The sequence below is a fragment of the Petaurus breviceps genome, unplaced genomic scaffold, assembly GCF_028583685.1.
Source record: "Petaurus breviceps papuanus isolate PSGF00001 unplaced genomic scaffold, PetGlider_PUasm1.0 115, whole genome shotgun sequence".
Classification (NCBI taxonomy): domain Eukaryota; kingdom Metazoa; phylum Chordata; class Mammalia; order Diprotodontia; family Petauridae; genus Petaurus; species Petaurus breviceps.
Genome location: NW_027185612.1, coordinates 9,414,299 through 9,442,232, shown reverse-complemented (window position 1 = coordinate 9,442,232; position 27,934 = coordinate 9,414,299). Strand labels below are relative to the sequence as shown.

Genomic DNA, 27,934 nt, shown 5'->3' with positions numbered 1-27,934 from the left:
GACAACCAGAGAAATGCCTGGAGCCATGGGGATGGAGTGTCTTTTTAGTGGAACAGCAAAGAGACTATTGTCATTGGATCAAGAATACATGGCATAGAGCAAGGTAGACTGGAAAGGAAGGAGAGGACTAGGTTATGAAGGACTTTGAATACCAAATAGAGGATTTTGTATTTGATCCTGGTGGTGATAGGGTACTACTGGAGTTTATTGAGTAGGGGGGTAACATGGTCAGAGCTACATCATAGGGAAATAATGTTGGTGGCTGAATGGAGGATGGATGGGAGTGGGGAGAGACCTGAGGCAGGCAGACCCACCAGCAGGCAATTGCAATAGTCTAGACTTGAGGTGATAAGAGCCTGAACCAGAATGGTGACAGTGTTAAAGGAGAGGAGAGTGTGTATTTGAGAGATGTTGCACAGGTGAAATAACTGATGCCATTTCTTGGCAACAGCTTGGATATAGGAAGTGAGAGATGGTGAAGAGTCAGAGATGGCTTCTACGTTGTGAGCATGAGGGATTGGGATATGGTGTTACATTCTATATTAATAGGGAAGATAGGAAAGGGGGGTGGGTTTAGGGGGAAAGATGAGCTCACTTTTGGGCATACTGGATATTAGATGTCTACTGGACATCCAGTTCAAGAAGTCTGAAAGTTGGTTGGAAATGTGAAATTGGAGATCAGCATAGAGGTTAGGGTAGAATAGATAGGTTCATCTGTTATGAATTCTTTTCTATTTTTGATGCTGGTTATTTTGCTTCCCTTTTTAAAATAAATAACATTACCCAATGGTTTATTGTATTGTTTCTTTTAAAAAAAAACCAATCAGTTCCAGTTTTATTTATTAATTTAGTATTTTTTTTCTTGTTCAAAATTTAAAATATTTTATTATTTTTTCATAATTTCTATTTTGGCATTCAGTTATGGTTTTAAAATTTGTTGGTTTTCTAGTTTTTTTTAGTTTCGTGCCCCATTTGTTGATTTGTTTCTTCTCTTTTTTCTTGCTGAAAGTATTTAGTGATATAAATTCTCCCTTAAGGACTCTTTTGGCTGCATCCTGCAAATTTTGATATGTTGTCTTAATGTTGTCATTTTGATGAAATGATTTATTTTTTGAATAAATGAAATGATTTATTGCTTTTATGAAATCTATTGCTTTAATGAAATGATTTATTGCTTCTATATTAGTGAGTTGATTCACCAATTCTTTAGAATTAGATTATTTGATCTAAAATTAATTTTAATTTTTTCTTCAGTGGTCATTTACTGAATATAATTTTTGTTGCATTGTGGTTAATAATTAAGGTTAATATTTCGGCTTTGCTGCATTTGTTAAGTTTTTATGCCTTAATAAGCCTTTTATGCATTTGTCTTTGTGAAGGTGCTACGTAAAACTGATAATATGCATACTCTTTTATGATTTCATTTAGTAATCTCCAAAAATGTATCCTATCTAATGTTAAAAAAATTGTCAGGTCCTTAACTTCTTTCGTATTTATTTTTTTTATTATGTTTAGGAATGGTGGGGTAAATTGAAGTTCCCTTAGTATTGTGCTGTTTTTCCCTGTAACTCTTTTAGGTTTTTATTTAAGTATTACCATGCCATTTGTTACATATACATTTAAGTATTAATATTAATTCATAGTATTGTAGGTAGGCCTCTAAAGCAAGCACCCTCTTAGTTCAGGTTCAGTGTTGGGGCAAAATCAGGCACTTGCAAGTCACTGAAAATTTTACAAAGGAGGAGGTTTACTTTGCCTTAACACAGCAAAGATATACAACAAATAGCTCTTATCTTCTCTGGATGTGGTCCCTCTTATCTCCATCTGGAAATACATCTGGTCAGTCAATCATCAGGGCATGACAACCCACGTGGTCTTATGCACCCACCAGGTTTTGAGAGTTGCTGACTACATGTAACTTGGACCTTTCATGTTTTTAGATTAAGTAAAATGCATCTGAGAAGGTGGGACCAATCAGGTTGTGTCAGGGAGGGCTGTGTGACAGGAAGAAGTTGCATCTGGATCAGGAAAGCTGCTTCACAAAATCACTGGGCCTATCACATGTAGTCTGTTACCTTTCATTATAATGGAGTTTTCCTGTTTATGTGTTTTAAACAATGCTGTTGCTTTCCCTTGAGATGTTGACTGCTATCCTTGTTTATTTGAGTTCAGCTGAATTCTCTATATATCATTATGCTTCAAGTGTGTTTCTTATAAACAACATTTTGTTGGACAGTGCTTTCTAATCCATTTTTAATTTGCATATTGTGAAACAGTATATGTGGTAAGTAGAATGTTGGCCTTGGAGATAGGAAGACCTGGATTCAGAAATCTCCTTTTACACTTACTGGCCCTGTGATCCTGGGCAAATTATCCCACCTTTTGCTGCCCTAGACAAATATAAAGGCTACGATTTTGGGGGGAGAAGAGAAGAAGAAAAACTTTGTCATCTGAATTTAACTAGAATTTACCTGTTGTTTATGTTAGATATTCAAGAGAAGGTGCCGACCTGCATTGACGGAAGCAATTTCTTCATCCAGGAGTTCTCTATACAGATGAAATCAAAGATGCTGTACTTACACATGCATCTCTGTTTTATTTCCCTAAAGATTACTTAAAGATTCACTAAAGGTTATTCCCATTAGCTGTTATTAGATGACTTCTGCCCATCATCTTATAGGTTCTGTTATGGTTGCTTGAAGTCTAACGACTTAACTTTTTAGGACTCTCCTTCCTTTTTAGGACCCTACTCCTTCAGTGGACTACTGATGCTTATGTGAATCTTTTTCATCTTTCCCTCCTCTGTTTGTAGTACTGCCCTGAAATATAGTAAGCCCAGGAAGAGAAGGAAGTTCTATTATTTCCCTTTCTTCATGGACTTCTATTTTATTGGGAGTGTGGGGGGCTGTTATTCTTCTTTGCTCTGTCCCTTTGCATCTCATAACCTCTAAGGCTCCATTTATCCTCAAAGAGCAGAAACTAGTGCGTTATCTATTTCCCTGAAAAGTAGCTCCTAAAAAAAAGTAGCTCCTGACATTGATCTTTTACATTTTCAATAGTCCTACATTTTGCTAACAGATCCCTTTGTTGTTGTTTTTCCACTAAAAATCTCAATTTGGACTGGAAATCCCATAGTAGCTGTCCTTGATTTATCCATGCTTCCCATTTTCTGGTGGTTCAGCTCTGTAATCATTTCACAATAGTATTCCATCTCTTTGAGAGCAGAGATGATTATTTAAAATTTTTTTGTTTCTTTAGCAGCTGTCAAGGTATTTTGAATCAGTGTTTAATAAGTGGTTATTAAATAGTTTCAGTCTTTATATTTAGAGATAACATTCATCAATAAAATGGTTTATCCAAAGAAGTGTTAGGGAAGCTGTTTCAGGGTCTCTCCTTTTCTACTAGTAGGATGTAAGTAGGAAGATAATAATTTGCACAGACGCAGTTTCTTACTTTATGAAGACATTTCCCTTAATAACCATGTAGTGATAGAACATTACTATTCCATTGGTGAAATTATATGAATACTCCTCCAAGGCTTTAACTGAGATCATTACCACCAAATAAGTTTTTTCTTTTGATGAAAGTATCACTTTTATACTTAAGATTTACTTTGGTTTTCAATTCAATTCTAAGTGAAGGCTTTATTTAGTTTGAATGATGCCATATTTTCATATTTTTGTTGTTCAATTGCTTTTAATCATGTCCAACTCTTCATGACCCCATTTAGGGTTTTCTTGGCAAAGATACTGGAGTGGTTTGCCATTTCCTTCTCCAACTCATTTTCCAGATGAGGAGACTGAGGCAGAGGCAAGTGACTTGCCCAGAGTCATATAGCTAGTACGTATCTGAGACCAGATTTGAACTGAGGAAGATGAGTCTTCCTGACTTCAGACCTGGTGTTCTATCCACTGCACCATCTAGTTGCCCTATATTCTTGCTAATGACAATTCAAAGACTGCCTGTGCTATAAAAGTTTGTTCCTCATTTATATTAATTATGTATATTTTGTTTTAATTTTGAATATTTGAGCAGATGGGATAAATAAATCTAGGTAGATCAAATGAGGCATTTCCTTTAAAAAAAAGAAATTATTTATGTTAATTACATGAAATTAGCCCATTTATTTTAGTCAATGGAGGAAAAATACAAAAGAACAATGATTCTGAAGTAAGAAGACCTGGCTGTACACTCTGTTTTGATGCTTACTTTGTATTTGATCTTGACCACTTAACTTCCCCAGGCCTCAGTTTCCTCTTATGTAAAATGATAAGATTAGACTAGATGGCATCCATGAACCCTTTCAGCTCCAAATCTATGATCCTGTGGTCCTAGTTATAAAATGCAAAGTCAGTCTGCTTACATGAGAGAGAAAACATGCTGACAACTCATATTTGTGGGTGTGATGATTTTGGAATGTGGGATATACTGCAATACTTGAGTTGGAAAGGATTTAGGAGTGATATAATCCAACCTGTAATTGAATCCTGATTCCTTTTACAATTTTCCTTACAAGTGATTATCTAACTTCTACTTGAAGACTTCTTTGGTATTGAATATACCCCTATCACTCGTTAAATTTCTGGAGCAAAAGGACACTTTCAATTGCTTTGGAATGATTTTATGCTAGTACTGTTCTGTTTTGTAGTCCAAAGTTTCTGCTAGGTTGATAAGTACTATTGTACATATGTAAATATTTTTGGGTCCAAATGTTTTCTACCAGAAAAATGAATACCTCTAATACTGTATTGAAATAGTATGTTGATTGAATTTGAGTACTTTTGACTCCCATGATGAATTTATGGAGGACATGAACATAACATAGGATGGGTAAGCATGAATAGGTTGCAGTTTGCATTGTTGGAAGAAGCATCAAAATTGGTGAGAATGTAAATCTATTTTAATTGATTGAATGTTTCCCCCTTTTTTGGGGGGGGTAGTAGGCATTTAAAAGTTGAGGAAATAGTAGATGCATGTAGTCACTTGTAACCATAAAGTATTCAAAATCATAGTAGCATCTATGCATCTGTTTTTGGTCTCAAAAGGACACAATAGAGTAGATATGGCATGCTAAAATATTCCTAGTGGTACTAGATGGTTGAATTCCTCAAGTATAATAGAACATTGGTTTGAGCTATATGCTAGCTTTTTTACCTTAAAATTGGAGAGCTGGATGAGGAAACTCCCCAGGATACAAGTGATTGTCTCTGAATTTTACTAAACAGTGTCATGTAGGCCAAGAATCTTTAAAAAAAAAATAGTTCCTTGGAAATTCAGCTCAGTCCTTTTCAGTGAAATATTTATTAGATGCCTACTATGCTTAAGATACTATGTTAGGCTTTGGGCATATGAAACAAAAGAAAGAAAATCAGCCATTTTGTTTTATATTCTTCTCAGGGAACAACATATGTCTAAGTAAGTAATTACAGAGTCATTTCAAAAAGGAGAGACTGCTAAGAACTGGGCAAAATTAGGAAAGGCCTCCTTTAGGAGATCATGCCTGAGATGTGCTTTGAAGGGTTTTGCTGTTTCTTATCCTTTGCTTTTGGTCCTTTTTCTAGCTTCCTGATTTATCTTGAGATCACCACCAGAAAAGATGCATCAAATTCTGTTAATCTTGTTACATGCCATTCCTTCTTTTCTTTCCTGTGTATGCCAGTGGTATCCTACAGAATACTTAGCTCTATGAAGAACATTTATGACTAAAGGGTTTTTATACATCTCCTTTCTATTCTTTTCTACCTCTCTTTTCTGCGCTAGCTGCCTGTGTGGTATAGTGGTAAATATACTAGATTTGACATTAGAAGACCAGTTTTTGAGGCTTGCTTTATCACTCACTAGCAACATGTGTAAGTCATTAACCTCTCCCACTCTGAGTTGGTTTCCTTATCTGTAAAATAGGTATGTAAGGACATGTATTATCTCCCACAGGGGGTAAGGATCAAATGAGAAAATGTATATGAAAATGCATAAGTTGACATTACTAAAGGAATTGAATCATATTAATCTTGACATTCTCATTATAAACAAAATCAGAAAAAGAAATTGCAGCTAAATGAAAGGATAGCTAGCACACAGGTTTTCTTTGGAAAAACAAATAAAGGAGTTGGTGGAATTGTAAAGGAGTTGGTGGAATTGGCTTTGTTGGGAGTCCAAAGGCATTGAGAAATGTCATTGCAGGGAGAATTTGGCCACTTTGTATATAAGTGCTTTTATTAAGTATTTGCCAAAAGACTATCATGAAAACAATTGCAATTTATGTGCCAACATCTGTTATAGAGGATGAAGAAGAAAAATTGTAAAAAAAATAGACTAAAGCTAATACAAAGATAAAAAGATAAAACATTTAATTAAAAACTCTAACCTGACCTATTTAAAGTTGACATTGAAAATGGGAAAAAAGATGGAAGAAAAGGAGTTGGCATCCCCTGCAACAATTTCATTCCAGAATTTAAGTGAAATAAATCTGTAAGATCAAAAGAACCTAAAAAAACCCCAACTCTTCTTCAGCAAATAATTTGACTTGCTTATCAAAGTGGAGAGAGATGGCATTCAAGGTCATTACTGATTTAGAATATAAACTTATTTGTAGGAGAGAGTGTATTTGAAGAAGAGTGGAGAATTATAACCAGATTTGCCTCCAAAGACAGTGAGAAACAATGAAGAGAAGCCAGTTTAGAGAAGGCAAGAAAACCAATGAAGCAGAGCCCTTATGAGAACATTTAAGGCTGAGATCCTAAGGAGAGCATTAAGAGAGACGGAAGAGCTCAGCAAGGATTTTTGAAGAATTGAATTCTTAAGATACTGAAGGAGGGGAATATACCAAAAGCATGACAAAACCCCCTGAATCTTCTTATTACTCAAATAAGGCAGTCATAAGAACAACAGTAACTACTAATCCATTGCCTAATTATCTATCCTTTCCTTTTTTTTTCCTCTGAGAATTACTTACATTATGTATTGAGAGCTTTCACAATATATGTATTGATGGAATAGCTGTGTCACTAAAGGAACAAGCAGTTTTATAAACAGTATTCCATGTTAGAACATATCTTTGCTATTTCAGAGTTTTCTGTGAGATGGCTAGAATACAAAATCCTTTTGTACATGTTGATTGTTGACTATTAAAAAACATTTGGCTGGCATAAAACAAAATGCTGATTTTGAGGCTCTCCTTCAACAAGCTTTCTCTCTTCATACATTAGAATCATTTTATATTGCTTGTGTGAAAGCATGTTATAAAATTGAAAGGTAGTGAGTGTCCTGGTCTGAAGATCTTGGTCTCACTTGAATCAAAGACCTAATTAGTCTTCCTTAAGTAGAAAACTTAATAATTTTTAGGGACTTACCTTAATGTACTATGACTTAATATAAATATGCTAAGACTTGACCAAAGAATGAGAATATTTTTTACATAAAACAATCTAAAAAGGTAACTCTTATTTACTCAGATTAAAAAGGGAATCATTAGAGGGAATACAGTAGTTAAGGAAGAAATATTTGGTTTGGGGCAGATATTATCACCAGTGTTGTACTTGAGTTTGACATTATTATTATTCTCTTTGTTAAGTCAAATCCCCTAAATTTCAACTACATAGCTTCATTTTACTTTGCTGTAGAATTTTGTCTTATTTCATGATTACTATAAATGTATATTGAAAGTTTCTTAGGTGAGAGAGTATTCATTAGCAAGGGAAATTGCCTTAAATCTCCTTCCAAACAGAAATGCTTATGTATTAATAAATTGTTTCTGGCCTAAAATGCAGAGTACAGTTTGTTTTTCCCCCTCACATTTGAAAGAATGGAGAGCTTTATCTAGTAACCCTAGACAGGAAACTTCCTTTTTTGCCATCTTCATGTAGAGTCCAAGTAGTAGTCCTGTCCTTCAGATGATCCTGTTAATGAGTGGCACTATGGTGATAGCACAAAGTCTTGGAAATTTGTAGAACTTCTCATTTGAGATCTGTAATTATTTAGAAGAAATCATTCAAGTTGGTAAAAAAAAAAATACCTAGTGTTGAAGTTACAGTATTTACTCCGTACAACCCACCATACACTCTGTGATCCAGTGACCACCTTGCAGTTCCATAGCCACAGCACTTTATTCCTAAATACCAGGCATTTTGCACTGACCATTCCCTATTCCTGGACATCTTCCTCCTCATCTCTGTCTCTTGGTTTCTCTGACTTCCTACAAGTCACAGCTAAAATTCCACTCTCTATAGGAAATCTTTCCAAATACCTCTAAATTCTAGTGCCTTCTCTCTCTTCATTATTCCCAGCTTATGAATATAGAAAATGTACATAATTATTTGCACTTTATTTCCCTCATTAGATTGTGAGGTCATTAAAGACAGGGACTATCTTTTGCCTTTCTTTGTATTCCTAGTGTTTGGCATAGTACCTGTCTTTAATGAGTGTTTCTTCACTGGCTGACAGTGGGATGCAATTCAGATATGCAGTTGAATGGATTGCCCATAGAGCTGCTCCATCAGTGCATATGTCATGGTTGGATAGTAGGCCAGGCTCACACTTGAAAAGAATAAGTAGAGCATTGTGATTGCTTTTGGGAAATTGTACAGTGGTTTTAATGACCTTTTTTTCTGAAATCAACTCTGCTTTTGTAAAAAGAAAAAATATTTTTTCCCTAATTACATGTAAAAACAATTTTTAACATAAGTTTTTTTTTCAAGTTTTGAGTTCCAAATTCTATGTCTCTCTCCCCTCCCCACTTCCTGTGTTGGTAAGCAATCTGATATAAGGTATACATGTACAATCATGTAAAACATTTCCATAATAGTCATTTTGTAGAAGAAAAGTCAAACCAAAAAAGATGAAGTGGAAATAGTATGTTTCACTATGTATTCAGACGCCATCAGTTCTTTCTCTGGAGGTAGATAGCATTTTTCATTATGAGTCCTTTGGGATTGTCTTGGATCTTTGTTTTGCTGAGAATAGCTAAGTCATTCACATTTCTTCATCATACAATATTGCTGTTCCTGTGTACGGTGTTACGGTTTTTCTCACTCCACTCTATCAGTTCTTGTAAGTCCTAGGTTTTTCTGAAATAATTTTGCTTGTCATTTATTTTTTATTTTTGACTTTTTGGAGGGGGGAAGGTAGGGCAGTTGGGGTTAAGTGACTTGCCCAAGCAAACAGCTAGTTTTTGTGTTAAGTGTCTGAGGCTGGATTTGAACTCAGGTGCTCCCGACTCCAGGGCCAATGCTCTATTCACTGTGCCACCTAGCTGCCCTCTGCTTGTCATTTCTTATAGCATAGTAATGGTCCATTACAATCATATACCATAACTTATTCAGCCATTTCCCAGTTGATGGGCATTCTCTCAATTTTCAATTCTTAGCCACTATAAAAAAAGCTGCTATAAATATTTTTGTACAAGTAGGTCTACTTTAAAAAAAAATAATGTTCTTCTGGTAGTTTATGAGTATGAACTGTGGAATCCCTCTGTCTCTAAAGAACCGTAACTGCTGAAGGTCATTGAAGAGTTGTATTATGGACATGAGAAGGCTATGACATATTACTAATGATAAATTGGATAGTGTAGATCAATAGTATCATATTCAAATAGAAATAGATCTTTGTGGGCTGCCTATTGATTTAGAAAACCACAAATTAACATTATCTGTATTGTATTTTAATTTTTTTGTTGATATTAAACATTTCTCAGTTACATTTTAATCTGGTTAAGTGCCATTCAGGAAGTTTTGCCAACTTTGAGTTTGATAGCTCTGGTGTAAAGAACATAATCAGAGATTTACTAATAGAAAGGAAGCAGATTGGTCATTTAGAAGGAGGAAGAGATAACTGACAGGAAAGGGAAGGGAGAATTTATTAAGCTCTTACTATATTTCAGGCACTACGCTAAACACTTCACAAATACCATATGAAAGTCAGCCTGCCTATCTGTTGCTATCCATGCAATCTCAAGACTTCAGGACAAAGGCCCCTAATGATAGAGGCATTATATCAAAGGGTATAAGGAATTTAATTACTTTTCTTATATTACTCCAGATTGTTTTCTGAAACTTATTGAACCAGTTGTTGGACCACAACACTTTTTTTTTTTTGAGGAGAAAGGTAGGGCAATTGGGGTTAAGTGACTTGCCCAAGGTCAAACGGCTAATTTTGTGTTAAGTGTATGAGGCTGAGTTTGAACTCAGGTCCTCCTGACTCCAGGGCCGGTGCTCTATTCACTGTGCCACCTAGCTGCCCCTGGACCACAGTACTTTCAATAGTGTATTAGTGTTGTATATTTCCATAGCTCATTTAACATTTATATTTCCAACTTTACCAGTTTAGGTCCAATTCATTCTCTCCCCAGTTGCCAAATTGATATTCCTAAAGAATAGATCTGACCATATCATTTCCTTACTAAAGCAGCTGTAGTGACTCCCATTGCTAAGCACAGTCCATGCCTGGCATATAGTAAGTGCTTAATAAAAGTATATTGACTAACTGACTCTTGCATCCAGGATAAAATATACATATGCATTTGACTTTTGAAGATCTTACTTCACAATCTGGGTCCAGCCCACCTTTCTGGGATGCTGCTCACTATTTTCCTTCACATATTTTGCATTCCTGCCAAACTGGCCTACTTGTTCTCCATAAACAGCATTCTACCTCCTACCTTTGTTTCTTTGGACAGGCTTTCCTTCATACTTATGATGCACTCTCTTCTTACCAATTCCTTCTTTCAAAGTTCATAGTGCTATCTCCTACAGAAATCCTCTCCTGATCCCCCTTACTCCAGTTACCAGTACTCTTTCAAAAATTCATTTTTGTCTATTTTATATCTATTTAGTTTTTAATTTTCTGGGTCAATTTTGTTTCACTTCAATAAAATGTAAATTCCTTGAGCATAGACTGTTTTATTTATATTCTTTCATTTCTAGTGCCTAACACAGTGCCTCATATTTCATAAATGCTCATTGAATAAATGATTGATAAGGCGGTATTTCAGAGTTATATTAATTTTCATTTCTCTTATTAGTTAGAGCACTTAAAAATATGGTTGTTGATAGATGGCATTTCTTCTTCTGAAAACTACCAGTTATCTTTCTGCCAAGAGCAGAACATCTAAAAATTTCTTGACTTGCCTAAGTTAAGTCTCAGGATGAAATTATTACAAGCTTCCACCAAAAGGAACCAATGAAGGGAAATTCTATTCTTGATCTGATTCTCAGTAGCAAGTAAGAATCCTAGAATTAGTGACTGCTCTGCCCTAGATTTCATGATAGAGGATAGGAAAGCTGAACATGGTCACATATGTACCCTAGATTTTGGGAAAGCAGTTTTCAAAAGGGTTGAGAGGTAAGATAGGTGTGTTTCCATAGAGTAAAATGCTTGAGGGACCATCAGTCCAAGAGATATGGGAGAGGTTTAAGAATGAAATTCTCAACATATGAAGTAAAATTTTTCCAATAAGAGGAAATGCAATTTTCTTAGAGATTGATTTTAAAAGGAAAGGTACAGGAGATGGAAGTAAGACCAGGTAATAGTGATGATTATAGTGCTGTAGTGTTCATAAAAAGTGTCAGGGATGCTAAAGCTCAGAATGAGCTGAGGCTCCCTATAGTGGGAGAAAAAGGATGATCAAGGAAGGGCTAGACTGATGATATAGTTAGAGGGATTCAAAACTTTTTAGATGACCACAAAAAATTATTTATGGTTTCTAGTTGAGTACTGCAGGGATCTGTGGTTGATCATGTGCTATTTAACATTTTTAGTAATGAGTAGATATAGGAGTAGATGTCATAGCCATCAATTTAGCAGACACAAAGTTAGGATGGATAGGTAAGATATTGGATGCCAGAGTAATTATTCAAAAAAATCTTGACATGCTAAAACATTGAGTTGAGTCTAATAAGTTGAAATTCAAGAGTGGTAAATAGGTTCATTTGGACACAAAAATACCATCTTCATAAGTATAGGGGAGGTATTCTTAGACAGTAGTTCTGAAAAAAGTCTGGGATTTTAGTGGATTGCAAGTTCAATGTGAGTTAGTAGTGTGATGTGGCAGCCACAAAAACTATTGCAGTCTTAGGCTACAATAAGAGAGATACGGCTTCCAGGAAGGGGGAGGTAACAGTCCTGTTGTTAACCCTTCATTTGAGAGCTGGAATGGAGGAAGAAGAATTATATTTATTCAATTCGTTCCCAGAGCATAGAAGTAGGAGTAATGGGTAGAAGTTGCAAAGAGGTAAATTTAAGCACCATCTAAGGAAGAACTTCTAAACAAGTAGAATAATCCAAAAATGAAATGGCCTGTTTTATAGGGAGTAGATTTCCTTTTTCTAGAACTCTTAACATTTTTCAAGTAGAGGCTGGACGTTTCTTGTCAGATATGTTGTGTAGCAGATTTTTCATTGGACTGGTTGGCATATGACATCTTTTCTGAGATTTTGTTATATTTTGAAACAAGAAATATATGGTAAGGAAAGAATTCATACCCTTTTAAATATTTCCTGTGAGCATTTAAGTCTGTATCAAAGAATTGTGAAGGCCTTGTACAAGGAACAGATTGACATGCAGTCAATCCTCAACATTTGCACATCTAATTTTTGTGACTTCAAGCATTCATGTGAAGTAACCTTATTTTCACTTTTGCATTGGCAACCACACACATTCGTGGCTATGTGCAGTAGAGAAAAAATGAGAGGTATGATGTATTCAGGTTTGTGGAGCGACTGGTGTCCTATTATGTGCTTTATTGGTCTTGTTTACCCTACCGTTATAAAGAACTCTCCATGCTTTTATTACATATTTTCATTGTTTGCCTTTAAAATTCAAGTTTTGTGTTGCAATTATACTCCCAAAGCGTAGTGTCGGTCCTTTGGGTTTTAAGGTTATCTCGAGACCTCACCAGCCTCATCAGCTTCTGAAAATAGTGACTAAAGTCCTAGCAACCATTCCCTTAGTTTTGAAAGGGTTGGCCAAGGTAGAGAAGTTTACAGCAATATAGTATACAGTACAATGCCCTCATATTGCCATCTGACACGAAAGAAGTGGAAGGCAAGATTCAGGTGAAAAAGTGTTTTAGTTTTAAGAATTTTATTTGCTGTATTTATGGTACCATAGATTCCATGTGTTATGAAAAGTAAATATTGTCTAAAATCAGTGTTTTTTGTTGGGACATTAGCACAAAAAGTCACAGAATTACTAGAAAGACCAATGTTTTTTGTATAATTGACTTTATTTTATGTATTACATTTTATGGGTTATTTCATGGCTACTGTGTAAGGAAAAGTGCCTATTTATCAGAGTTAATGTTTTGTTAAAAAGAATTGTATGCAGAAAAGTATATTTTCAGCAATCTCTAGTGAAAGATTACAATTTTTGGTACATATGAGAACCTAACTTCCTTTTCCCTGTAGATTCAAGGTATCATTTGTGTTTTTGACTTTCTTGTTGTTTTCTAGGAATGTTATCCTTTTGAAAGTTGAGGATTGACTGTAATCCTTTTTACCAGGGATATTTTAGTGAAATTTACTTGAAATCTTCAGCCTTGTAGCTCAATTTGGGTCAATGTGATTTGCTAATGTGAGGGTAGGGTAACTCAACCTCATTTCACTTAAAGTAAATGATAAGATGAATAATCAACCAACCTCATAGACCTTAGACTGTGTGAAAACTCAAAATTATAATGATGTTTCACAAAAATCTTTGTCTGATATATCAAGGAAAGTTGGCTGTGCCCCAGGAGTCAGTATAAAATGTCAAGGTGGTTTGAACCAGACTAATTTGAGAAGCTGAAGCAATCATGGCTTTCTAACACATCCCTGAAGAACAAAGATAGGACTGAGGAGTGACAAAGAAAGGAGATATTGCAGAGAATTATCGACTCTATAGGAATCTTAAGCTGAGGGAAGGGCCAAAAACAGACTGACGACCTTCTCTAAAGGTTGATTTCCCTTCTTGCTGTAAGAAAATTGTCTGCAAATACTATAATGTAATCTATTCTTTTGTTTCCCTTATGTTTTCAGTAATCTGAATTTTACCTCAGTCATAAAGCAGCCAGGAGTTAACTAGGATTGCTATAAATGTAAAGTTAGGTAGAGAGCCCAACCTCTACCTAAATATTAAGAATTTTTCTGATGGAAGACTTGGAGTGATTGTGATTAAACTTACAGATTTTCATCTAAAATAAAGCACATAAGGGATGCAGGCTATTACAGAAAATTAAATAGTTTTGATTACATGAAATTGAAAAGCTTCTACACAAACAAAATCAGTGTTCTTAGGATAAGAAGGGAAGTAGTAAAATGGGGAAAAAATGTCAGATTTCCCTGAAAAGGATTTGACATCCAAGATATAGAAGCAATTTAACATATATACATAACATAACATATATACATAACATACAAACACACATACACATATGAAAAACCGAAAACCATTCCCCAATAGATAAGTGGTGAAAGGAAATGAACAATCTTCAAAAGAACAATTACAGACTGTTAACCATATAAAAGAATGCTCCATAAACACTAATAATAAGAGTAAATAAAACAGCAGAACAACTCTTAAGATTTTATCTCACACTTGCATTTTGGCACAGATTACAAAAGACAGGAATTATCACTGTTGGAGTGGGAGTGGGAAGACAGGCACACACTACTAGTGCATTGTTGGTAGAGCTATGAAGCAGTACAACTGTTTTGGAAAACAATTTGGAGTTTTGTAAATAAAGTGACTAAAATATTTATGCCCTTTGACCCAAACTGACTATGTGACTATGGGTAAATTTATTTCACCTTTCAGTGTTCCAAGGAATTCTCTACATCTATAAATAATAATTTTCATTGAGAAGGGACTTTTGACAATAGGAATTATCTATATAAATGAAATCATACGTTCAGATCCCTCTCCATAAAAACAGAAAGAAAACAAAGCAAAGCCCATAGAACTCAAAACTGGTAGATTGTTTTCTGACTCTACTAGGCTTATACCCCAAGGAAGCTACTGATAGGAAGAATTATCTATACATATCAACATTTATAGTAGCACTTTATATAATTGCAAAAAATTAGAAACTAAATAGATGACCATTGATCGGGGAATGGCTAAACAGATTGTGGATCATGAGCATCATAGAATATTACTGTGTGTAAAAAATAGTAAATGTGATGAATACAGAGAGCCATGGAAAAATCTATGTGAACCAGTGCAAAATGAAGTAAGCAGAGTCAAGAAAACAATATGGGTATACAGTGACTACAGCAGTGCAAAAATTTGAAAGTGAATGCTGTAAAATTACAAAGAATAAACATAGTTCTTTCTAAAGAAGATACTCATCCCTTTAAAGAGTTAGAAGGTCCACAAGTGTTGTACATGGGTCATATTATCAAACTTTTATAATATATTGATTAGTTACTCTGAATTTTTTTCCATTTCTATTTTTGTCTTTTAAAATGCTATTTGTTATATGGAATGGTTCTTTGAATGGGGAAGGGTAAAGAATAAGGGGGAAATTTTTGTAATGTAAAAAAAAGACATAAATAGGAAGTTATTAAAAATAAAATCAAATCGCTAAAGCCAAAGAAGGAACCACTTAGACCACAGGGGCCATTATATATCCCTAGGTTTAAATGAGCTAATTAATGTGTTACACTAATAATCCTTGTTTATGTTTGATTTGGGGTTGAAGCTGAGTCAGAAAGAATCTATGTTAGCACATCGAATAATAGTTAATAAAAGCAATGGAGAAAAAAATAATTGAAAGATTAAATCACATTTTTTTTCCTGTACTTTTCAAATGATTTCAACTTCAGAAGAGAATAAAAATATTGTTAAAAATTCCTTGAAGAACAATAAAGCATGAAAAATAGTTTGTAAATTGATGCTTTTTAGTTCCTTGAGTAGAATTAAATGATTTCTCAGGTTTGAGGGGTTTTTTTTGGTGTAGAACCTGTGATTTCACTGATGTGGAGAATGCCTGTTGTTGAAACTCCCTTCACCAATGAAGATAAGTAACTTGTATACTTTATAGATGTAGAGAATTCCTTTTGGTAATGAGTAGTCGCATAGCCAGTCTGGGTTAAAGACAGGCCTTGAATCCAGGTCTTGCCCACTTCTAGGCAGTCCCTCTATAACAACACGTTGCTTTTCCCCCATTTGTAGTGACAAATAGACATTAAATTTTACATGTTTTTGTTAGGCCCACATTTTAAAAATGACTGCATGATATACCACTCTGGGGCAGTATAACAAAGAAGCTATGAATTGATAATGATATAATCCTTTGATTTCATCATAAGGATCATCAATTAAACAAATGAGCCTTAGACTATGATAGCATGATATACTTTGTCTTATTAAACATTTGTTTGTGAAGACAGCACTTTTGGAACTTTGTATGATTTTGTTCCATTTGAAATAACATTCATGCACTTATTTAAGGTTACAAAACTTTTCTCCATAATAGCATTGTGAAATAAACATTATTCCCATGTTACAGATGAAGAAACTCGGGTCATAGATATTATGATTTGCCCAGGATCCCCAGGAAGGGCTGTAGCTGTGATTTAGCCACAGATCCCTAAATTTGAAGTTCAGGCCTTTTGCTGTTGTTGTTGTTATACCATATAGACTGAATACTTGTTGCTCATTTTATGGTTTGCTCCTGAGCATGATATAGACCTGGAAAATTTATTTTGTCCTTTATTTTGTTTTATGATGTTATTTATTTTCTTAACATAAACAGTGGAAATTGCTTCTTTATAATTAGGTATTTGAAATAGAAAATATTTTATGTGCATCCAGCAGGTGGAGCTAGATGTTAATATATGCTATGGAAAGCTGACAAAGAACATTTGATATTGTTTCTCTTTTAGGTAGGCAGGGTTATACAGGATGAGATTATGTAGAGTATATTCCCTGAAGAAATGATGGTAATTTTAAAAACCATTTAGGGAGATTATGAAATGACCGTCTAAATGCATGTGTAATTTTTTAAAAAAAGAATTGAAATTGAAAAGAATTTAAAGTTTTAAAAAATTAATCTCCTTTATTTTTAATAACATAGTGATTTCTGAATAAATTCTACCTGCTTTCTCTTCCAGCGACATTTTCTGGATTCATCTTTCAGAAGGACCACTATGTTTATTGGCTCAATGGTGTGGTAGAGTGGAAAGAATGCTGGGCTCTGGACTCTGGAGGCCTCAGTCCTAGTCTCAGGCTTATATACTCTGCTTACTTACCATCCCAAACTTTGGCAAGTCCTTTAAGCATTCTGAGTCTGTAAAATGAGAGGCAGGTGGATTTAATGATTGTTAAGGCCATTTCCAGCTCCATGATTATGATTGCCATGATTTCTCTGTTCTGCCAATGTATTTTGGGGCACATACATTTTCTTCCATTGGACCTCTTATTTCATTGGTAGAAGTGCATTCCAGGTGAGGAAACTCCTACCAATTTTAAGTTGGCACCTTCCTTACAAATTATAGTTTCATAAAATTGCCTAGAACTAAGGCAGTTATTCATAGTTAGTGAATATCTGTCAGAAGTGTGACTTGAACCTGAAAGCCAACTTTTTGCTCTCCATGCCATGCTTCATCTTCGCTTTAGGAGATTTTTAAAGTAGAGAATCTGATGACTGTGACTAATTTTGAATTGTATTTGGTCTCATTTTCAAATCCATTTTCTAAATGGTTAGGACAAATATATGTCCATAAGAGTTCTTATATTAATGCATTATTTATCAACAGTATAAAATATCAATAACTTAGTTCTGTAAGCAGTGCACTATTTTAAGTTGTTTAAACACATTAAATACTTACAATTTAATTTTGAAAAACTATAAAGATGCATTCATAAATGAAGAAATGTTTAAATGTCAGAGATACAAATAGCAACTTTACATTTTCTTTCCTGAATATAGAGTGTATTTCGTTAATAATTTAGCATTTTAAAGCCTACCACAAGCAGAACTTAAAGTATTCATGTTTATACATCCGTTTTGGTAAATCCACAACTAGTAGTTTTTATTTAATTACCAAGACTTTGAAAACTATTAATTTCAGTTCAACACTTATAAGATTATTGCTCCAGATGATTTTTGTATAAATTATACTCTACATTAAGGCGCATTCAAACTTTGAGTCATGTATTAAGTGAATACTTCCCACAGCTAGCACTGCAGTGGAATCTGTACTTTATCTCAAAACTTAGTCTCTCACTTGTGTGTAACCTTTGTTTTAGCTTGTTGGTAACCATCTATGTTTAAAATTAGTACCTTAATTTTTCAAAGATAATGACTCCCTTATAAACTTTTCACATAGAGCCACTTTATCTTTTTTTATATTTGTTTTCCTTATACAGAATTTTCTTTTTTATTTTTTTTAAGCAATTGGGGTTAAGTAACTTGCTCAAGGTTACATGGCCAGTTATTTCTGGGTGTGGTGCTGAGTATCTGAGCCTGGGATTTGATCTCCAGGTCATCCCGACACTGGAGCCGGTGCTCTTACTTGCTGTGCTACCTGGCCACCCCTAGAATTTGCTTTTATATCATCAATATCTGTACCTGAAGGCAAAAATATGACCAGAGAACTTATATTTAAGAATATCAAGCTTCAGAAATGTGTTTATTCTGAAGGAATTAAGATATTGCTTTGTAGTTGTGAGTGATAGGTTATTTTTATTTGTTTGTTTTCTTTATAGCAAGTAACTTTTTGGGGAAAGACATAAGGAAATTTCAGCCACGAACCAAAACATTTTTTTTGGGGGGGGATTTATTTGAAAACTTTTGTCTTCTTGAGCATCTTTATTTTATTGGCATAATCAGTTATTATGTTGTTATTTTGGATCAACTATTTTCAATTAGGTGGAGGGAAAAGGTACTTTCTATAGTAACATAGCCTATTAGTGATTAAAAAAAAAAGAAACAAATAGAACATTGGAAGATATTTTAGAATCAAGATTGAATTGAATTCCTCACTTTACCATAATTCAAATATGTCTACAGGAATGTTCCTCAGCCCAGAAAAAGAAATTCTTGAAGGTACAAAATATATTTAACAAGAGTTTACTAAGAAAGTAAATATAGAAACATCAGTTGAAGAATAGAATTTGTTTTATTTTTCTGAAGTAGTTTAGCACTGTAACATAGTTTCAGTTAAACCAATATGTAATTTCTTTCTTAATCAATAAGCATTTATTGAAAGCTTAGATTGTGCCAGGCACTGCTTATGATACAGAGACAAAAATGAAGCAGTCTCTGCCTTCAAGAAGCTCATATTCTGTTGGAGAAGGCAACAGTTACATATATGGCTTTCAAAAAGATGCACGGAATATACGGTTATTTTTGAAGAGAAAACACTTAGCAACTGGAGGAATGAGGAAAAGTCTCATTTAGAAGGTGGTGCTAGAGTTGAGCTTTGAAACAAAATAGGAATTCTAAATGTGGGAGATAAGGAGGGGATATATTCTTGGCATTGGAGGCAGCCAATGTAGAGGCATAGAACTGGAGACAGAATGTTGTGAGGATCAACAAGAAGGTCTGTTTGATTGGACCATGAAGTGTAGGGAAATCAATAATGTATAATAAGGCTGGAAAAGAAAGCTGGAGTCAGTTCTTGAATGCTGAAGAAAAGAGTTTATATTTGACCTTATAGGACATGATTGGGTTTTTTTTTTTGACTAGTAGAGTGACATAGAACTGTGCCTTAATAATATTACTTTTGCTGCTTGCATGGAAGATTTTATTAAATTTATCTGTCTATTCCCTATTATGAGCAGGAATTTTGTTGGGAAGTGAAGTGGAAAGAATATAAACAGATAACAGGGGCAGGTCAGTTTTAAAGCTGTGAGAGATTCCTAGTTTTTAAATTCCCATTTCTTTCCTCCCCCCAGTAATATAGTAAGGAGTATAATAAGTGACTTCTTCCACCAAGGGACTGCACAAAAAGTCAGTCATCAGCATTCAGGCAAAAGAAAAAGGGGCCACCATCAAAAGTTAGTGCCAATACAGGCAAACAAGCCTCTGAGTGGGACCAGATAAGAGCTATGGACAAAAGTAGTCTGCAGGGCTCTCTCATGAAGGGTTCTAGAGAAAGCCCAAGGATGGTCAAACAAACCTAATCTACCCAGTGGCCATGCCCATAAATGAATGAATGAATGAACCTATAAATGAATAAATAAATGTTTGTTACAGGGATTTTTTTCCTTTCTCTTTTTAAAAATGGGGGTATCAATGTTTATACAAATAAAGGGAAGCTGTTAAAACATCTTTAAAAATGCACAGAAGAGAATAAAAGAAAGTTCAGAAGAAAACAGGATGGTTTTTAAAGTATGGAATTGATTATATATTTTTAAAAAACAAGTGAGATGAAAGCATTCAGTGTTTCATATACAGTCCTTTTTTGTGTTCTGTTATGAATGTGAAAATGTTATTTTATTGGTGCTTAAGTTCAAAAATAAAATAACATAGATGCAAATAACAAATAATAACAAAGAGATCCTGGGTCCTTTCTACTGACAACCAGGTAGTTTAAGAGATTTTTCAATGGTAATCTAAGCTATGTGTAATTTCTGCCTTATTTGCTGACTTGAGAGCTTAACTGCTGCAAAAGATATGACACCATTATATCTTGTTGGAACTGTACTTTAAACAAAGGTATATGAAGTGAAAAATAAACCAATAAACATTTAAATTTAATTATTATCAATACCTCCCAGAGCCAAATATAAATTATTTTTAGTTTACCTGTTGTCATAAATGCCTTCTGTTGGCATAGATGATTCAGATTTTATTGTAAGTTTTCTGGCTCAGACTTAATCATTAGATAATCTAGCTAGTAAGATATCACGTATGCCACTTTTCTAGGATACACACAACTGTAGAAAGCAACATTATGTAATGGAAAAATGATAAAAGATAAGTCTTTTTTGGCAATCAAGAAATAATGTATTTTGTTTTTATTTGTGGAAGGATTATGAATTTTCTGGCCTTTAAGCTTGTGCAAATGACATATAATCATTATATATCTTTTGATCATTTGATACTCTTAGTTGTGTATGTGTGTGTGTTTTTTTTTTTTTCGGTGCCTCCAAGAAGTTGTAGCATGCATAGTGGTCTCACCTCAGTAAAACCATCTCAGCAGATGGGTTAAACCAAATTGAGGGTAAGTGACAGGCCTCAAACCCTTTGCTGAGGTAGAGGGATGTCTACTCCAAACATGTGAAGACTTCCCCAGTGAAATGACTTGATGAGAACAATTTGTTCCAATGGCAGTGAAGATGGCTGAAGCTGGTGCTGTAGAGCACTTGGCCCTTGAGAACACTGAGGTCATCTACTACATCCTGGGCTGTAGCCAGCCGTCTTGACTTTTGTCTTGTCACTGGACTTTGATGACACCGGAAGAGAGAATGAGGCTGTTGACTTTGTGCAACTCTGCCTCACATAAATCCAGTTTATGTGCAAGTCAAGATATCACCTGTAGTGTCAGTTGGTTCTCTTTGAAAATGAAGGATTAAAAAAAGAAAGAAAATGTAGGATGGAAAACAACAGCAACAACCCTTAGCTTTATGGTTGTAGGCAGTAGACCAGGGATGGGGAATCTGTGACCTCAAGGCTATATTTGTGAAGTTTGGATTCAGTCAAAGGGGGGCTGCATTTGAGGTCACAGGTTCCCCCCCCCCCCGCCCCGGTAGACTATCTAAACCAACTCCCTCATTTTACAGATGAGAAAATCGAGACCAAAGGAAGTTAAGTGACTCACCTGAGGTCATATCAGTAGTAAATGTCAGTGGAGAGAGTTGACTCCAAAGTCAACTCTTTGAAGCCAGAACCAATGTCCTTTTTCATTTACCTAGTTCTTTATTGGGAAAGGACCTCTTTCCTGTTCCTTTCTGTATCCCCACTTTCTTCCCTCAACTCTGCACAATTTAAGAATCTATTTTATAATTCAAATGGATTTATCTAATTTGGCCATAGTTTCAGTATATTGACAATTTAATCTTATAATTTCAGTTTAAGGCATTTTACACTTGCTGTTACCTTAATGATTCTCCTCCAGCAAGATTTCTCCCATGCTCAGATATTCATATGGATCTTACAAACATAAATGCAATGGTGCAGATTGCTGCTCATTTACACCTGCTCCATCCTATGTACCATTTTTGCAAATACATAAAATCCTGTTTTCTATAAATGAGTGGGGTTAGAGACCTATAATCTGCCTCCCACCAAGTTGAAGGAGTGTGTAAAAACCTGTTTTCTGGCATACCAAAATTTCATAGTTTATTTCCGTCTACACTTCACTTATCTATCTCACATATTTCACGAACTTGAACAGAGCTGAGAGCCAAAAAAGACCTCTGAGCTGTCAAAGTAAAAGTCACCCAAAGTCCTAAAACCAAAGTTTAGGAACTTTACTCATAGGAGTGGCCCCTGCTTAGACATCATTGTGTACAAAATTCTGACTGTACAAAATTTGGATGAACTTAATTATCAGGTTGTCTAGATCATATTGTGTATTGGAAACAGCAAATTGTTAAGGTGGTAAGTAGGGAAGAGATGACCATTTATCAAGCACCTACTATGCTTTAGACAAGAGTGAAGAACTTTAAAAATGTTATCTTATTTGATTCTCACAAATTCTGTGAGGAAAAGGAATGTGTTGCTAAAGGTAGGTACAATAATAGCTTTATAGTGAGGAAAAGGACAAAGAATTAATTTAAAAAAATTGGATGCAACTAAAAAAAAAGTTATTTAGTAAGGGCTATTTAGTGTAGGAGGGGTACATGGGGTGTTCCGAGAGGACCAGTATCTCTAGTGTGAGTTCTGTGGAACCATTTTCAGAGCTGCTTATCCACTTTTGTTGTCCACCTTCCACCCAACTCTCACCTGTGAGTCTAAGAAACTGTAGCATGCGCACCATCCTCAACCTGGTTAAACTGTCTTGGCAGATAGCTTAAACCAGGTTGAGGGTAACCAATGGGCCTCAGATCTCTTGATGAATTAGAGGGGTGTGTGTCTACTCTCCCAGAGGAATGGGTGAATGAAAATAATACCTGTGTAGGCTGAAGCAGGTACTGGGGAGTGCTTAAAGCTTGATCAGGCATCAAAGATGTCAAGGTATAGCCATTGCCAGTCTTCCTGACTTTTGTCTTTCCACTAGACTTTGATGACTCTGGAAGAGAGAGTGAGACTGATGACTTTGTATAACTCTGCCTCACTTAGAATCCAATTCATGCACAAGTTAAGACATCACCTATAATGTTATTGGTCCTCTTTGAAATGAAGATCAAATAATAGACTCAATTTAGTATAGGGACAAACGGCCCTAAGCAATTTAATGGGCCCTGAAGATAGCATAGAATAATAATGGCTATGTGTCCAAACCTGTATTATTATCATTTATAGAAAGGTTAAATTCTATTCAGTATATTTAAGAAGGCAAAGACGTAATGCAGTTTTTTTTGGAGGGGGGAAGGCAAGGCAATGGGGTTAAGTGACTTGACCAAGGTCACACAGCTAGTAAATACATCAAGTGTCTGAAGCTGGATTTGAACTCAGGTTCTCCTGACTCCAGGGCCGGTGCTCTATTCACTGTGCCACCTAGCTGCTCCTACATAATGCATTTTTAAAAGTAAACTTTAGGGATGCCTTTTGTTTATCATTATCATAGTTTCTTCAGTAACCCTTCCTTGTCTCTCCAAGAGAGCCATCCCATATAACAAATAGTATATTTTAAAGACAAAAAAAGAGAAAAAGAGGAAAAACTTCAGTAGCTCTGATCAGTACATTGACAAAGTCTGAAAACATGTGCAATGTGTAACACTTGTGGACCTCCTGCCCCGAAAAGGAGTGGGTTGGGAATGTTTTCTTAAATCTCTTTCATTTCGTGTGTGATCTTTATAATTTTGCTACATTTTTGATTTTTTTGTGATCTTTCCATTTATATTGATGCATATTGTTTTCTTGAAGCTGCTTGCTTTACTTTGCATCAGTTCATATAGATCTCTCCATGTTTTTCTATTTATTGTATTAATTTTTCTTATAACATTAATATTCCATCACTTTCATATGCCACAATTTGTTTAGCATTCTCTGATCAGGAAGCTTCTACTTCTACCAATTCTTTGCTATCACAAAAAGTTCTGCCTTATGTACTTTGGTGTACATAAGAACTTTCTGCTTATCCGTGGCTCCTTAGGATATAAGTGTAATGATGGAATGGCCAAGTGTATGGATATTTTAGTAATTTAATTTGCATAATTCCAATTTGCTTTCCAAAAGAGTTGTACCATTTTACAGCTCCACCAATGCACAAGTGTGTGTATATCATCCCATTATCCCTCTGACATTGGTTATTGCCGTTTTTGTCATTTTTGCCAGTTTGCAGATGTGAAGTGAAACTTACGGGTTATTTCGATTTGCATTTGTCTTATTAGTGAGTTGGGGCATTATTTCATATGGTTGTTAATACTTCTTCTGTGGAGAACTACTTATATCCTTCAGCCTCTTGGGTAATGGCTATTAGTCTTTTTTGTTAATTGCTTATATATCTTGGATAGCAAAACTTATCAAAGAAATTGAGTACTTTGGACTGCTTTCCTTCTTCTCCTGGGTGCATATATAAACATTTTTGAAAATTTTCTATTAAAATGGTCAAAACAAATGGTTTAACTCTTTAAAGGATATTTCAGTGATCTGTGCCTCTATGCATTATTGTGGAACAAGCACTGTAATCTCTGCCATTTACTTGTAGTGTCACCTTGGGCAAGTTCCTTAAATTCTATCAGCTTTAGCTTCCTCAGCTTTAAAAACAAGGAAGATAATACTTGCATTACCTTATTATAGGTTTGTTAGTGCTATTAAAATATGAATATTATTATCTAGAAACTTAATTTAAATGAAATAGTTTATTTCCTGGAGATAATGCATAAATGATATTTATGCTTACCTGATGATAAAATCTATTTAGATTTTTCTAGAAATACAATAATTAGATTTTATTAGTCATTCTTGTTAAATAAAATGAATTCTTAGGGAACCTGTATTAATTGTTAATAATGTCATTTCATTTTGTGGTTTTCCATTTTGATAAGCATTTATTTAAAATTGTTGCAGAATGATTTGCCCTAATAAGCCATATATTTTAGTTAACTGAAAGTTTTACATGTAGCATATTTGGGTCACCAAACTTTAAAAAATTATGCTATATAAATATAATTAATACATTTAATTAATTAATAATTAATTGTATGGAATGCCTTTAATATTAAAACTGTGCTTTGATACTTGGATGGGTCTAAAAGCTTATTGATGTAGTTACTCCTTCCAGTGATTCAAATTGTAGCCTATCCATATGCCACTGAAGTATTAACAGATTTGTCATTTATCACCCAAGTATGCATTTTAAAATTTCTTTATTAAAAAAGTTTCTTATTGCAGATGAATAGAGGTTCTTTTTTGCTATCATAAATTTCTTTTGCTTAGTGAAAATTAGTTAGGTCTAGTTTTCAGTAATATTAAAGAATAAAATCTTTGAACCAGATGGATATCCCTTTATTGTAATCAGTTTTGATATTTCTTAAATGTTTTGTATGCAATGTGGTATTTTTGTGATACTTGATTTTGGTGTTTATTGTCATCATTCTGTTGTAGGCAGTACCTTTATATGATCTAAAATTATTGTGTGCTTTAAAATTGAATGGGTTTTGTTGGTAACATTGGTAAATATATTTCAGATATTATTTTTTTTTTTTTATAAGCAATTGGGGTTAAGTAACTTGCTCAAGGTTACACGGCCAGTTATTTCTGGGTGTGGTGCTGAGTATCTGAGCCTAGATTTGATCCAGGTCATCCCAACACTGGAGCCAGTGCTCTTACTCGCTGTGCTACCTGGCCGCCCCTCAGATATTATTTTTAGCCAATGTCACTCATATAGACATGAATTATCTCAGAATTGCATCTTTCTGGATGGATACTCTTCCTTTGATCATTTGAGATTGACTGTTGAGAGAATTTAAATGTGCAGTTGTGATGTTTTTTTATTTTGATTGTTTTTTTCTTTTCAATAGCTTGTGTCTTTGGATATCTGCTCACATTTGTTATATGGTAAATCTCCTTTCACCTTTAGGGTATGGTGGATGATCAGTATTTATGTGCTCACTCCCCTCAATGGACCAAATGATTTGAATACATTTATGGAATTATGTTACTACAAGGATACTTTGTTACTAAATCGGGCAATTGGAGCTATTATTTATTCTTTTAACATTTCCGTAATAAACCTTTAAAATAATTTTTTTCCCTCTTTTCCCTCCATTCTTTTTTAGGTTTGTGGAATCTTGCCTCTCTCTTTTCCAACCTTTGTTTGTTTGTGTTGATGCCTTTTGCCTTTTTCTTTCTGGAATCAGAGGGTTTTGCTGGGCTGAAGAAGGTAAATATTACTTATGTTTCTAGAATATCTTAGTTAAGAAAATAAATCTAAAAAAAGAAAATAAATCTCAAGTGATATTAGAAAAATGTTTTTATCAACTTCAGTTTGTTATATGTTCATTGAGAAAATCTATCTTTTAAGTTGTGCTATCATTAATGTTTTAATATATCTGAAAATTTGTCATTTCTTTTGTTCATATGAAATAAGAGCTGTTAGTCTTTTCTGATTCCTAGCTCAGTATTTTTATAGTTATTTAAAAATGTCTATTCTAAATTAAATTTTTGTTTTGAAGATAACATTTGTCCAAATTAAGTTAAAATACATCCATTAACACATCTTAAAGAGTATGTTTTGAGAGTTGGCCTAGAAAATCAAATAAAGAGTGATAAAATGTTATAATTCTTATCAAGTTGGAAATTTTTACTGATGTTTGAGGTAAAGTGGGAGAATTAGAAGTGAGTGGATAGGAAAACTGATCCCCCCAAATTCTCTCTTAAAATTATTAATTAAGAATTCACAAAAATTCAGGAGTTAAATTTTCTTCTTATGCCTAATCTTAAAAGGAAAATTGCTTATATTTACAACCCATAAAATCATCAAATGTTATTGAGTATATCAAAGGTGTAGATAGTTGTGAGCTTATGATTTTACTTTAGATGAGTAAGTATAGGAGTAAATTGACACGGTGATCCTTTAGATGAATGATTAAGTACAGATATAAATTGACACGATTTCTGTTATATTTAGTGGTAAAAATGGCCTGGATTAAAATTCTAGCTTTCTCACATAATGATACTTTTGTGATCTTAGACAAGTAACTTCATTTGTCTCTGAGCTCTGACATACTATGACTCAATGAGATACAGATATCATTGTTGTCTCTACTTTGAGAATCTAACTAACTCCTCCCTATACTGTGGTCATGGGCTTGATGATCACCCTAGGTTACTGTCTTCAGTTTTGATTTTTTTTTTGTGGTGGTGGTTTTATTTAATTCACTGTTTACGAACTGTAACTTAATTTTATCACTTAAAATTTAAGGTTGGTTTATATGATAAATTAGTTTGGGTAATTTTGGAGTTTTCCTATCATTATTCCTTGTTATCTAAGTTGAATGACCATTTTTTCAATTAACAACTATTTCCCTATTGAGTTATTTGTTTTAGTTAACTTGTTTGTCAATCACTGCAATCACTATAGGATTTGATATTTGAAATTGCTTTAGTGATACTATCTGGAGAAGTAGAGTAAATTGATAAAGGTAATTTTTTGCTCTTTATATAGAATACATTTTGGCTTTTTTGGGGGAGAAGCTACCTGTATCTCTTGATATAGACCTTCCTCTTTATGACCCTCACTTAGCTTCTACACCTTAACTGCCCTTCAGTATTTTAAGGATTTGTGATTTTCTTGTTTTGGGCATTTTTCTCAATCAGTCCAGTTTGCAAGGCCTCAGGGATTGAGTGGATGATGTTTGAGGCTTGATATCACGGAAGAATTCTTGATGTTCTATGACTTTTCTG

At 34.3% G+C, this 27,934-nt stretch overlaps 1 protein-coding gene across 7 annotated transcripts in view; it reads left to right on the top strand.

Annotated features, from left to right (window-relative positions):
* Positions 1-27,934, top strand: part of LMBR1 (limb development membrane protein 1) — a 194,183-nt gene that overhangs the window by 60,498 nt on the left and 105,751 nt on the right. For 5 of the 7 annotated variants that reach the window (XM_069084512.1, XM_069084508.1, XM_069084518.1 and 2 more), the window contains one exon: positions 26,308-26,411. The exons of the other annotated variants lie outside the window; for them this stretch is intronic. In XM_069084512.1, the coding sequence (XP_068940613.1) occupies positions 26,308-26,411 (104 nt within the window). The remainder of the gene's footprint in view (positions 1-26,307; positions 26,412-27,934) is intronic. 7 annotated transcript variants of the gene reach the window in all.